The sequence below is a fragment of the Paramormyrops kingsleyae genome, chromosome 1 (genome assembly GCF_048594095.1).
Source record: "Paramormyrops kingsleyae isolate MSU_618 chromosome 1, PKINGS_0.4, whole genome shotgun sequence".
NCBI lineage: Eukaryota > Metazoa > Chordata > Actinopteri > Osteoglossiformes > Mormyridae > Paramormyrops > Paramormyrops kingsleyae.
Genome location: NC_132797.1, coordinates 10,793,517 through 10,805,079, shown reverse-complemented (window position 1 = coordinate 10,805,079; position 11,563 = coordinate 10,793,517). Strand labels below are relative to the sequence as shown.

The 11,563-nt window shown below is 43.3% G+C and overlaps 1 protein-coding gene across 2 annotated transcripts; it reads right to left on the bottom strand.

The window, feature by feature from the left end:
• Nucleotides 1-26: 26 nt before the first annotated feature.
• On the bottom strand, nucleotides 27-8,033 carry podxl (podocalyxin-like). Of its 2 annotated transcripts, none has more exons than XM_072709302.1 (8): nucleotides 7,809-8,033; nucleotides 5,289-5,366; nucleotides 4,396-5,184; nucleotides 3,617-3,711; nucleotides 2,548-2,629; nucleotides 1,640-1,674; nucleotides 1,295-1,411; nucleotides 27-1,178 (listed from the first exon to the last, which is right to left on the bottom strand). In XM_072709302.1, the coding sequence occupies exons 1-8, from the start codon at nucleotides 7,837-7,839 to the stop codon at nucleotides 984-986; spliced, it is 1,422 nt and encodes a 473-aa protein (XP_072565403.1). In that variant the 5' UTR covers nucleotides 7,840-8,033; the 3' UTR covers nucleotides 27-983. The 2 variants fall into 2 exon arrangements, with proteins under 2 accessions (XP_072565403.1, XP_023686937.2); XM_023831169.2 differs by lacking the exon at nucleotides 7,809-8,033 and adding an exon at nucleotides 6,527-6,869.
• Nucleotides 8,034-11,563: the final 3,530 nt, after the last annotated feature.

Genomic DNA, 11,563 nt, shown 5'->3' with positions numbered 1-11,563 from the left:
GAAAAAAAATGCATCAGTCACCCACATTGGTTAGTTCGGTGTTTTATTGATACATAAAAAAGGTCTTGGATCAGGGAAAACCATACATACAAATCCCAGTGTTTATCAGCTTCAGCAAAAGAACCACAAATAACTCATCTTTGCATAACTTAAGTGTTTTATAAAGTGAAAGAGTCTGTGAGAAACAGTATTCAAGCATTTAACCTGGTGCTGGATGATGTGAATGTGGTGGTTCATTATCTGACAGCAAAACGCAATGCTTCCCTCAGCGAGACCTGAGTGTGGGAAGGCACTTGTCTGGTTAAAAAGATACATATATTTACAAAAAGCCTCCTAGAAGCAGGCTGGACCCACTGAAGTGGCTTATTCACCCTTTTGGCTTCATACGGTTCTGTCTGAAGCAGTGACTCGCTGGTGAGTGAATCTCCGCGGCTTCTGGTCTGTCTCTCACCGGCCTCCCCATCCTTGGCCCTGAATGAGCGCAGGACAGTGCTCCAGCATGGAAACGCGGAGAGCGACCGGAACTCCCGCCAGAACCCCACAGGGGTGGCGATGCGCCGCTACCCAGTGACCCTGAACAGCAGCGGTAAGTAAATCTTCCAGCGGTCAAGATTAATCAGCTTTTTAAACATAGGGGACGAGTAACAGACCCCAGGGCATAAAATATTGGCCCTTCGATGCAATAGTGTGAATCCTAACATCACATCTTTTGAGTCATTTTAGTCTGGCAAAAATAAAGGATTACAGAGGTACAGGACCCGCTGATGGTGCTGGTTAACAGTCCTGGTATTTGTGAGGTAAGATCCACACAGTGGTTCTTTTCAGGATTTCAAACTGTACCTTTTAGCATTCAGGAAGAAAGTTCTTTGAAAATTTTGGGGGGTATCTGCTTATGGATGGGCATGTAGTGGCCCTCGTTTGGTCCTGCATGTGAGTGACCGTTACCCTGCAGTCACGTCACCATTACCTCAGGTGACATCACCCTACAGGTGTGTGTCCTCCTCGTCCAGAAGGTCGACTTTGGTCAAGTTGTCCAAGGGCACGATCCAGGTGTCGTGGAGCTCTTTGGTGAGGGCCACCTTCTTCTCCTGCATCTCTGGCTGCACCTCCATCACCTCCAGTGTGGGGTTGTCATGGTAACCATTCTCGCAAGTGTGCAACTCCTCTGTCAGCTGTTGCTGTGGCAACCCAGCATAAGGGAAAAGAAACACGTCATGAAGAAGCAGTGAGGTGGTCCATGCGCTTACGGTTTTGTGGCCCTCTCCTGACCCACAAAGGTCTGCTTGGTGTTCACCTGGTTCATCTTGTAAGAGCGTCGGCGCCATAGAAAAAAGCTGCTGAGGACGATGATGAACAACAAGATGAAGGTGGTGACCAGAGCGGCAATAAGTTTGGTGTTGTAGGACTGCGTCTAGATGGAAATAAATCCAAAATGCACAATGTATAACGGCGTTTACAACGGATTTCAATTAATTCTCTACCGACAAGTGTAACTGTATAAAAAACAGGTAACTTCTGATGAGGCTGTACATGTATACAGATGGTACACGTGAACATGCACATGCAGATGTGCACTACACCACAGCAGAACACATAATATTTGCATATATTTAGTCATTATTTTAAATCTAGGGCATACCTTTGAAGGTGGCTCGTCAATGATTTCCTCGCTATCTGTAAGTAAAGTACAGTCACATTTTGAAACACATTTAATGTAACCACATAATCCATTCAATTTGAAGTGTAATTGGCAGTAGTGTTTAATGACTTTTGAAGGAAAATATCTCTTTATTCACTGGCGCGCACTTTAAGAAATACTTCTTATTCACATTTTACCCTTAGCAGTTCCACTTACTTGGATAACCAGAGCAATACAAGATAATTATATAATTATCTTACACCATTTTAAAGTTACTGGAAGATTGACACCTATTAACTCTGTCACCTCTTTAATACCAAGCTAACATCAGCTTCTGAGCTAACCGACGAGAAAAACTAAGGTAGAAAGAAAACGAAGCAGCTACATTCTTTACTGAAATGCTTCATTTTCAGCTGCATCCAACAGTCCTACCCAGAGCCGGTCAATCCTGTAGCAGGCATAGGCAGACAGGAAAAATGGCACAGCCATGCTACAGTTATGTTCCTCAAAGGTACAAAAACATTCCATAGAGTCTATTTCTGTACCTTAAATTATACTAAAAGGTACATTTACCTCATTTACCTACAGCTAGGGCACAATTGGCAGACCCTTGAGGGGACCGTCCCAGTGATAAGTAATTGTACCATCAACGGTACAAATTGGCACTTTTTTTTCTGATAACGTGGGGCACCACCTTTTCTGAGGGGGCACCAACCAGTCACACTTTGCCTCGGACGGGTGATGCTTGCTTAGGGTGCCACATGGTCCTACCTTAGTGAGCAGTATCAGTAATGATTTCCAGGCCTGTACTTGGGGATTGTGCAGTATCTATGGTGAGGTGCATTGTCACGTCACGGATGGACATGTTGTGTAGCATAGCTACGTGTCCATTATTTAAAATAACCTACAGATATTTAGGTTGTATTTTCCTCTCCCGGTGCGCTGTATGTCGCAGTCCTTAATGATCCATGCCTTCAGATATTTGCAGACCTTGGGGTTTAAAAGATGTCAACAAGAGTTCAGTAGGTAACACAGCTGTGTGTCAGCAGAAGACTTCACAATCTCACGTGAATTAATATGTGAAGATGGCCGGGGTAAGAGGTTTGTTTAAGGTGTAGGTGACATCCATTCATCCATCCATCCATCATCTATCTATCTATCTATCTATCTATCTATCTATCTATCTATCTATCTATCTATCTATCTATCTATCATCTATCTATCTATCTAATTATTTGTCTATCTGTCTCTCCGTCCAGCCGTTTGTCAGTAAGAAAAATTGGTTCAAAGGGCATCTTTCTGCTCAGAGAACTGTGAAGCATGCTACAGGAACAGGGAAAGATCATTTAAACAATAAATTTTCCAGAACCACAAAGGGAATTTTTTCCCCTAACTTTTAAAAAAAGTCGCAATGACTTTTTTTTCCCCCTTCCTCAATGTCGAGACAAATAAAAAATACAATATTCTACAGCTGAAGTGAGACAGAGACCCAGACCCACACATGGTGATGAACCACCAGTGTTGGGGAAGTTACTTACAAAAGTAATCCATTACAGACAGTTCTGGTCCAGAAAGTACAAATCCAGACCAAGGTTTTGTTTCAACCAACCAGTTGAGCATAAAGAGTCACAGTCACAGAGTACTCAACTGGTTGAAACAAAACCTTGGTCTGTATTTGTACTTTCTGGACCTGAACTGTCTGTAGTGTCGGTGTCCAAAGTCGGAATAAGAAAACAAAAACCCATTTTTGAATTATCTTGAAAATTTTTGCTTTGTGTTAATCTGGAGGCTGAATGTGTAAAGGAGGTCGAAAAGCATGTTTTGCAAATAAACATATTTTTGAGTGCATTGCATTTTGGGATAGCATTGTTTGTTTCGGTCATTTTGCACAAGACTGTCAGTCCCCTCATTCGGGTTTTCACTTGTTGGCAGGGGTTTCGCTTGCAAATGGTTAAGTTAGACAAGCAGGAGACATACCTCTTCTGAACTGATCATAGTGGATACTCGGGTGCTATTTGTAGAAGATGGAATGACTGATGCTGGACTGCTGGATCTTGAGGTTGGGATGATCTCTGTATGGAAGAGGGGAAACATCTGCATCAAAATTGATATGGAATAAGCATTTAAAATGTAAATCATATTAACGGAACAACGGAGAAGAGCAACGCTGAGTGCAGGTTTGAGGACATGCTGAGAGCACACAAAGCGAGATGCTCTAGTTCAGGCATCTTCAAATCTGGACCTCAAATCCAAATCCAGGCCTTGTTTTCAATGCTCCCAGGTAGTTGATTTAATAATTACTGATTCTGATTGGCCACAGAGGCTTCATACCAGCTCACAGGAAAAGGAAGGCTGGAAAATCAGCAGGGCTTGGACCTTGAGGACCGTGATTTGAATAGCCATGCTCTAGTTGATTGGAACACGGTCTCTGAGAAATGCTACCAGGTTGTAACCTTGTACCTGATTTGTAGCTGCCCCTGTAATCTTGTACCTGATTTGTCGCTGCCCCTAAACACTGACGTAGCACGCGTGCCTTACAGCGAATGCTTCAGTGACATTTTACAATAAAAAAAAGTTACAGGTGAATATTTTTAATGTCTAATGTACCAAAATGTTTTAAAACACTTTGGCAGGCAGCCTGCTTCTCTTGGAAGAAGTGTCATCCTGTAATGCTTTATTGTACTGTGCATGATGTGTATATAATGCTGGTAAGATCAGCAATGTGACCTTGTGACATGAAACAGTTGTGTCCTTACCTGATGCAGTGCTGCCCAACACCATATTCTGCATTGTATTTGCAGAACGTAAAGTCTCAGAGATGGAGGTCACTGGCAGTTTTGTTGTCCAAGGCCTTATAGTCGTGGCTGACTTGGTAGTGGTCGTTGGTTGAAGTGATGTCTTGGACTCGATAGTGGTCGTTGGTTGAAGTGATGTCTTGGACTCGATAGTGGTCGTTGGTTGAAGTGATGTCTTGGACTCGATGGTGGTCATTGGTTGAAGTGATGTCTTGGACTCGGTAGTGGTCGTTGGTTGAAGTGATGTCTTGGACTCGATGGTGGTCATTGGTTGAAGTGATGTCTTGGACTCGGTAGTGGTCGTTGGTTGAAGTGATGTCTTGGACTCGGTAGTGGTCGTTAGTTTATTTGTTAGCTGAGTCATGTTAACTGTCATTGATGCAACTGGTGTCATAGACTTGGTAGCTGATGTTGGAAGTGATGACTTAGACTCGGTAGTTGACATTGTTGGAAGTGATGACTTAGACTCGATAGTTGACATTGTTGGAAGTGATGACTTAGACTCGGTAGTTGACATTGTTGGAAGTGATGACTGGTTGCTGGTTGCTGGTTGCTCTGACGCCATAGGCTTGGTAGATGCCTCTGTTGTGCTGGTAATTGGTGCTGTCTTAGATGCTGCTGTCATCTGGATACTTATTTGCTGCACAACTGCTGTTGTTGACAGGCTCTGGGTGAGGTTTGTTATCTGGCCTATTGTCGTGCTGATTATGCTCGTTGGTATAGTAGATGCAGGCCCTGATGTTGGAGAATCTTAGAGAGAGAACATTACAGTGAGTCCAGTCTGAGTGTTGTGTTCTCTCATGACTCAAGGACAATTAACGGCACCAGTTATTTGGCGAGGTTCATGCCTTTACCTGCATGACTTGGGGTAGGAGAACCCGTCTGTGTAGATGTCGTATCTGACTCCACAGTGACAGATATGCTCGAAATTCCTAGGGTAGGAGATGGAGGAAAAGAGACATGGCACTGATTTGCAGAAATTCTATCTCAGTTACTTCAGTAGCTTTGCAGTTAGTGGTTACATCGCCATTATTTTTCCTAGACAGTGACATTGAAAATATCTGGTCTTGATGTCTGGACCTGCTCTGTGTGAAGAGTAATGCCCTCGCTTCCAGTATGACTACCACATTTCTACCCATTTCTAAGAGTAAATATAAATGTTAAAAGCAAAAACTTAAATGATAAAAAATTATGTAACCTGCATCGTTTAAGTAATGTCCAGTTCCTTCCAGGGGTGGATTCATTTCCCTGGAGCCCTTAGTCTAACATGCCTAAGGGGTCCTCCCCAGGCAGACTACTTCAGCCAAATGAGAAACCAGAGAAGTAATAATGGTGTAATGTCAATAATCCGCTAATCAATGCACAGGGTGCAGTTAGTAAAGCTTGTTTATATTGGGGGGGGGGGGGGGGTAAAATTGGATTTATCAATCAACTTAGCTAGTAATTTATTTAATGATTTAATGAGTTCCATTTCGATTGACTTTGCTAGGACCCTGTGCTATATGGCAGCCTAATCTTATTCGTTAATCCGCACATGTCCTTTAATAAGAACTGGGCATAGTGAAGGGAAAAGCTGTACTTTTTCAAGTGTTTCTGTCCCCTGCGACAGTCACATCTGATTTCCACACAACACTAGATGCCCATAGTCCGACCACAGCATTTAATAATAAATGAATAAATTAATAAATAAATAACAATAAAAAACTGAACCAGATGACTGAAGTGGCCCGAAGCAAATAACGGAACATCAGTAACGACCGCCTGCTTTCAGTGGAGACCTGCCAAGGGAAAAAGCAGGACGGGATCTGCCACACCCGCGTGGGAACCGGGCCGATAAAGGGCTTCCTTTGGCGGTTCAAATACAGCGCTCCAGATTAAAACAAAAATAACCAAATAATAACGTAAAAAAGCTAGAAGGATTAATAAATCACTCAGCACGCGATTGTCGACGATTGTAATGAATCGCTAGTTTATTATTTATTTTTATGTTTATTTAACGTGAACCAGATGTCAGCAAAGTCACTTTGCCTAAGTAATGGAAAGCCCTGTTAGAAAAGAAGACAAACTCTATTAAAGATAACAGCACTCCCACCGTGTATTTAGCAGGCATCAGCACAGCAGGTTAATTACGCGTCCCCAGCACCTCCGCCGCACCGGTCGGTCTCCAGCCGCGCCGCGGTGTAACGCTGACGGATAGACCACCACCCTTCCAACGCCCCCCAGCGGCACCGAGATTTAGCTTTGGTGGGGGGAAGCTCCCACCAAACTTTTACATTATATGTTACACCACCTGCTCAAAAACGCATTAACATTAAACAAATAAATCCGAAGGAACAAATAAACATACCATTATATGCAAAAAATAATAAAAGGAGCCATCCAAAAATATTCATTAAAAATAACTCCGAATAACCAGGACCCTGCCGATGAAGGAATACCATAATAAATTATGGTATTAATCATGGGCGACATTTGACTCTTGAGTCAGGGGGGGCAAGAAAAACATTTTAACGAGTAGGCATCAAAACAACATCCTACCATAGTGAAGGGCTAAACGTCGTCCACCAGGCGCGGCATCAAAGCGATTAACGGTCTTATCCAAATCTACGTGAATGGTCCGTTCAATGTTAAGTACTGCAATGTCCGAGAGTCTTTCCTGGCACATTGTGTTTCTCATATAAGTTTTCAGTCGGCGCAAGCAAGAAAAATTTCTTTCGCACGATGCGCTGTTCATCGGCACAGTTAAGAAGAGCTTAAAGAGATTGCCAACGTTGACAAGACTGTGGACTAGCTTTGACTCTTTGAACAGTGACAATCGTTCATCAAAACTCGCTTGTCCTGTTGACATAGCGTTGAAAAGTTTAAGTTCTGCACTCGCCATTTTGGCACTTAGCCATTTTGCCCGATCGATTGTCTAGTTTTCTCTAATTTTCATACCAACAACAAACTAACTTAAAAAATAAAGACGCAACCTATTGCTTAATTTGCTGTGTCGCCCCCTATCAACACGGAGACCTACAACACATAAAATACATATTCTGAAACAGTATTTTAACAGTGAATTCTAAAATTCCATGATCGGGATATAGGGGGGGCACATGCCCCCCCTTGCCCCCCCCTAATGTCGCCCATGGTATTAATAATAATCAATAAATAATCAATAAACCCTTGGCTAGTATATTTTCAAAGTTACTATGTCCACAAATTCCAAATGTAAAATAGCATTAAGTAGGCTAATACATGCGTACATCCACGTTAATAAGATTGTAACTTCATGACGATAATAAAAACCTCAGCGTCCTATTTCAGTTCATATTCTTAATCAAGTAAAGAGAAAATAACATTATTTTACATAAAGTGAAATGTACACTTACCCATTAAGAGTAGCGCCAACAGCGATCTCATTGTGCTTTTTATATTTTTCGGTGATTTATCTCGAAGTTGCGCTTCTCAGCACCGCGTCTATCTGCGTCTGTCCGGGGCTCAGTAGCGGACCTACTGCGCGTTCACGTCGCTCGTGGCCGGAGAGTCTGGCTTCTAGGGCGGCAATGCCAGGACTCCCAGCCCCACAAACACTTATCATGCCAAAGCAGACAGCGGCACTGGGAGGACTCTAATCGCCGGGAACAATGAGGATAAAGCAAACGCCTCCCCCCGACTCTCTGTCGATATTGCTGAGGATTTATTGTGTGTCACAGACCAGACAGCTGACAATTACACAAAGTAAATGTCCAAACAGTGTTTGTCAGTGGTGGTTATTATTACTATTATGATTATTTCTACAGTGCGGTCTTCTTTAGAAATAATGTAGCCACTTCAAATTTCATTAAAATATTTCATGAATTCCCCGAATCAGGTGTCCTGGCAGAAGGTGACAGCACACGCTTTTCGCAGCAGATCCCCAAGCCTGAGAAAAACGTTTCTGTTGACCAGCTATTGAAATGTTTGCCAGCTGGATTTGGGGCCCTAAATGTGAATTGTTTTAGTCCGACCATCATTAAATTCAGACCTTTACTATAGCAACCGGAAAGAATTCGGCGCCTTTAACAAAAGGTACCAGTGACGATTGTTTTAAATTGTCAGTCTGTAACTGGCACATTTCGTCTTATATAATTAATTAGAAAAATGAATGCATAATTAACCGATTCCTTATTTCAGCTGCATGCAGGCCTTTATTTATATGAGCTTTTTGTGTCGGATTCTGTGTGTGCATCAGCAGACGTGTCTTTTTATGGGTGGGCGGTTTATAAAAATTCGTATCACTCGGAACCGCAAGAAAAGGACATAGTTCGATGGGGCAGCAGGTGACAGAAGTGATGAAGGAAGACTCCCCCCCCATGTCACGGTCACTTTGCATTATCCCGCCGGGTTTCCCGCGCGCTGGTCCTTTGCCCGTATCCCATGACAACCAAAGCCCTATTCACGCGTTGTTCACATGCTTTCAGCAGCTTCATTCAAAGCAAACCTCACCTTCATGGACATTTAACTCAGGCTGAAACGGACCATGTGCGGTTTTGCTCTCAGCCCCCGGTTCAGGTTTCAGGGGCAACTTTTCAAGAACTTTATTGTAACAGCACGTGAAGGAAGCTCCTCTCTTTCGTGACATGAATTGCTTTTGGGGTTGTTTTAGAAGGTCATTCAATATGGCTTGAATTATATCATTTTGGTGCAGTTTATCTGTTAGCACATAAGGACCTAAGAAATTTACAAAGAGGAGGCCATTCGGCCCATCAAGCTCATTTGAGGAGAATTCAAGTAATAGCTCAGAGATGTTAAAATCTTATCTAGCTCTGATTTAAAGGAGCCCAAGGTTTAATATACCTGGATCATGTCCTCCCCTTAGTTTCCTTTGCTTGAAGCTGAACAGATTCAGCTCAGCTAACCTCTCCTCATAAGACATTCCTCTAAGACCAGGAATCATTCTTGTAGCCCTACATTGAACCCTTTCCAAGGTAGCAATGTCCTTTTTAAGGTATGGTGACCAAACCTGCAGACAATAGGTGAGGTCTAACCAAGGAATTGTATTATCTTGCCATCACCTCCCTTGACTTAAACTCCAAACGCCTAAAGCTATTTAGATTAACTGAATATTTCATTTTTTGTTCTGATGTTCTCCTGATGCACAGGGTGTAACAAAAATGGCAGAATCTCTAAACAACATCAAGCCAGTATCAAGAACTAATACGGGCTGCATAATGATTTAGTGAGTAGCACTGTGATCTCATAACTCACCGTTTATTTGTGTGGAATGCTCTTCCCCATGTCGGAGGTGTTTTCGCCCTTTCAGGGTTACCTGAAGATTTCTTGTGAGTGTGAGTATGACAGAGTGAGTGTCACGCCAGATAGGTGAGCGTTGGCAACTCTGCTCTTAATTCAAAGACATGCATTTCTGAACATGTCTGCTTTGCGATGATGTGGCAGGCAGTTTGCCAGGTTGCCAGCCCAGGCCTGAACTGGACCATTCTTCAAGAAGAAAGCCCGGTTCTTTGAGGGATCAACTTCATACTCTGAGTTTTCTGTAAAAGTAAAACGAAGTTCAAATTTGGTGATTGGGGAGGCCCAGGAAAGCATTTAACTTAAGTATCCATGGTCCTCTTGGAATATGGGCACATCCTGTAAAATTGCCTCATACAGCTTGTCTGTTATATGACACTGCAGAGCAATCATTGGACCTAAAGGCTCTCACAAGATGGCACCAGCACACATTCTGGGATGAAGGCATCCTTTGGCTTTCTCCAAATGTAAGCCCAACCGGATGAGGGTAAACAAGCAAAAGATGACTCATGAGACTATGTAACCCTTCCTGTGAATAAGCAGTCCTTAAATGAGGTGCACTGATCTTGGGGACGACTTGCTTTCAATTGACAGCCCTGCATATATTCATCTGAAGTTCAGTTTTGATGTTGCTTTCCTCGAAACATTAATTTGTGACAAATGACCATCAGCCTCTTTGGAGCTCTGATAGCTGCTTCACTTTGCTTTGAAATCTCCCGTATCACAATCGCAGATTGTGGGGTCATGATGTCTGTTCCAGTGCCTACCTTGAGGGTACAGTGGTCAATCAGTGGCCAATGTGAGCCTGAAGACCACTCCCCTATCGAAGAAGCAAGGAACTATTAATGGTAAAGAAAAATAGAATAGAGTAAGAGAAATTAGCATGATTTGAAGTTTTTCACTGGCCATCGTGACCCTAATCCTTGGGGTGGGTGGGGCTGTTTTGATGTGAGCGTGCAGGATAGAGGTGATGAGGACACAAATGTTCCTCCTATGTTCTCCGTGGAATTGTTTGCTCATGAGTTCACAATTTTGAAGTAGCTTGTGAACCCTCCCCCGGACCCCTCCCCCTCCCCCTCCTCACCTATCTCCAGCCAATCTCTGTAATGCCTGCACAGGAGGTCTGGTGCCTGGTACCAGGAAGTTTGAACCTGGGCCTCCTGGTGATGAATTCCCCTTTGAAGACCTGACTTGCTGTGAGATTTATGGCGCAGGCTAAGACAGGCCAGGTTATCTCTGAGTTGCGGCCAATGGGATCGCCTCCTTACACCTGCTACTTGGGGAGCCATTTATAACGCGCTGCACAAAAGTCAAGACATGACAGAAGATGTGTGAAAGTGTGTCACTGTAACCTGCTGCGTGTTGCGTCCGAATCCGGAACGGATAAGCAAACCATTCTGCTTCTCTTTGCCCCCGTTTGTAATTTAGAGGTTTATTGACCTTAACGTGCTTTCTGAAGTATGCTGAAATGTCCAAAGCGCCGGGGGGCAGACCAGTCAGCCATTTCGGCGCTGACACCTCGGGGCGACTTTGGCCGTGAGTGCAGTGGGTCCATCTGGCTGGATTAGCAAGAATGACAATATGCCAAACTGCTTGTCTATGGACATCAAAACTTACTTAAGTCATTTGTGGATCCATGAGAGTGTTACTCGAGACTGAGTGTCTAATAATGTGTATGATTCAGAAATATATAAATATATATATGTATACTTGTTTGCATGTGTGAGTTTCTTAGGAGACACTTTGTTGCGCGCGCACTGAAGAGGAAGTTAAGGAGGCTCTGCTCACGTGTATCTGTGTGTCTCGGTGCATGCATGGATGATGAGGTAGTTGGTGTAGCTGCTGTGTAAGCAGT

What these genes read in the sequence shown, in the direction of transcription:
- podxl (XM_072709302.1), bottom strand. Translation starts at nt 7,839, where the DNA reads ATGAGATCGCTGTTGGCGCTACTCTTAATGG. An exon ending in GTTGGGCAGCACTGCATCAG is followed by an intron (nt 3,712 to 4,395) that starts GTAAGGACACAA and finishes TCTTCCATACAG; the next exon opens with AGATCATCCCAACCTCAAGA. An exon ending in CTATGATCAGTTCAGAAGAG is followed by an intron (nt 2,630 to 3,616) that starts GTATGTCTCCTG and finishes TTAAACCCCAAG; the next exon opens with GTCTGCAAATATCTGAAGGC.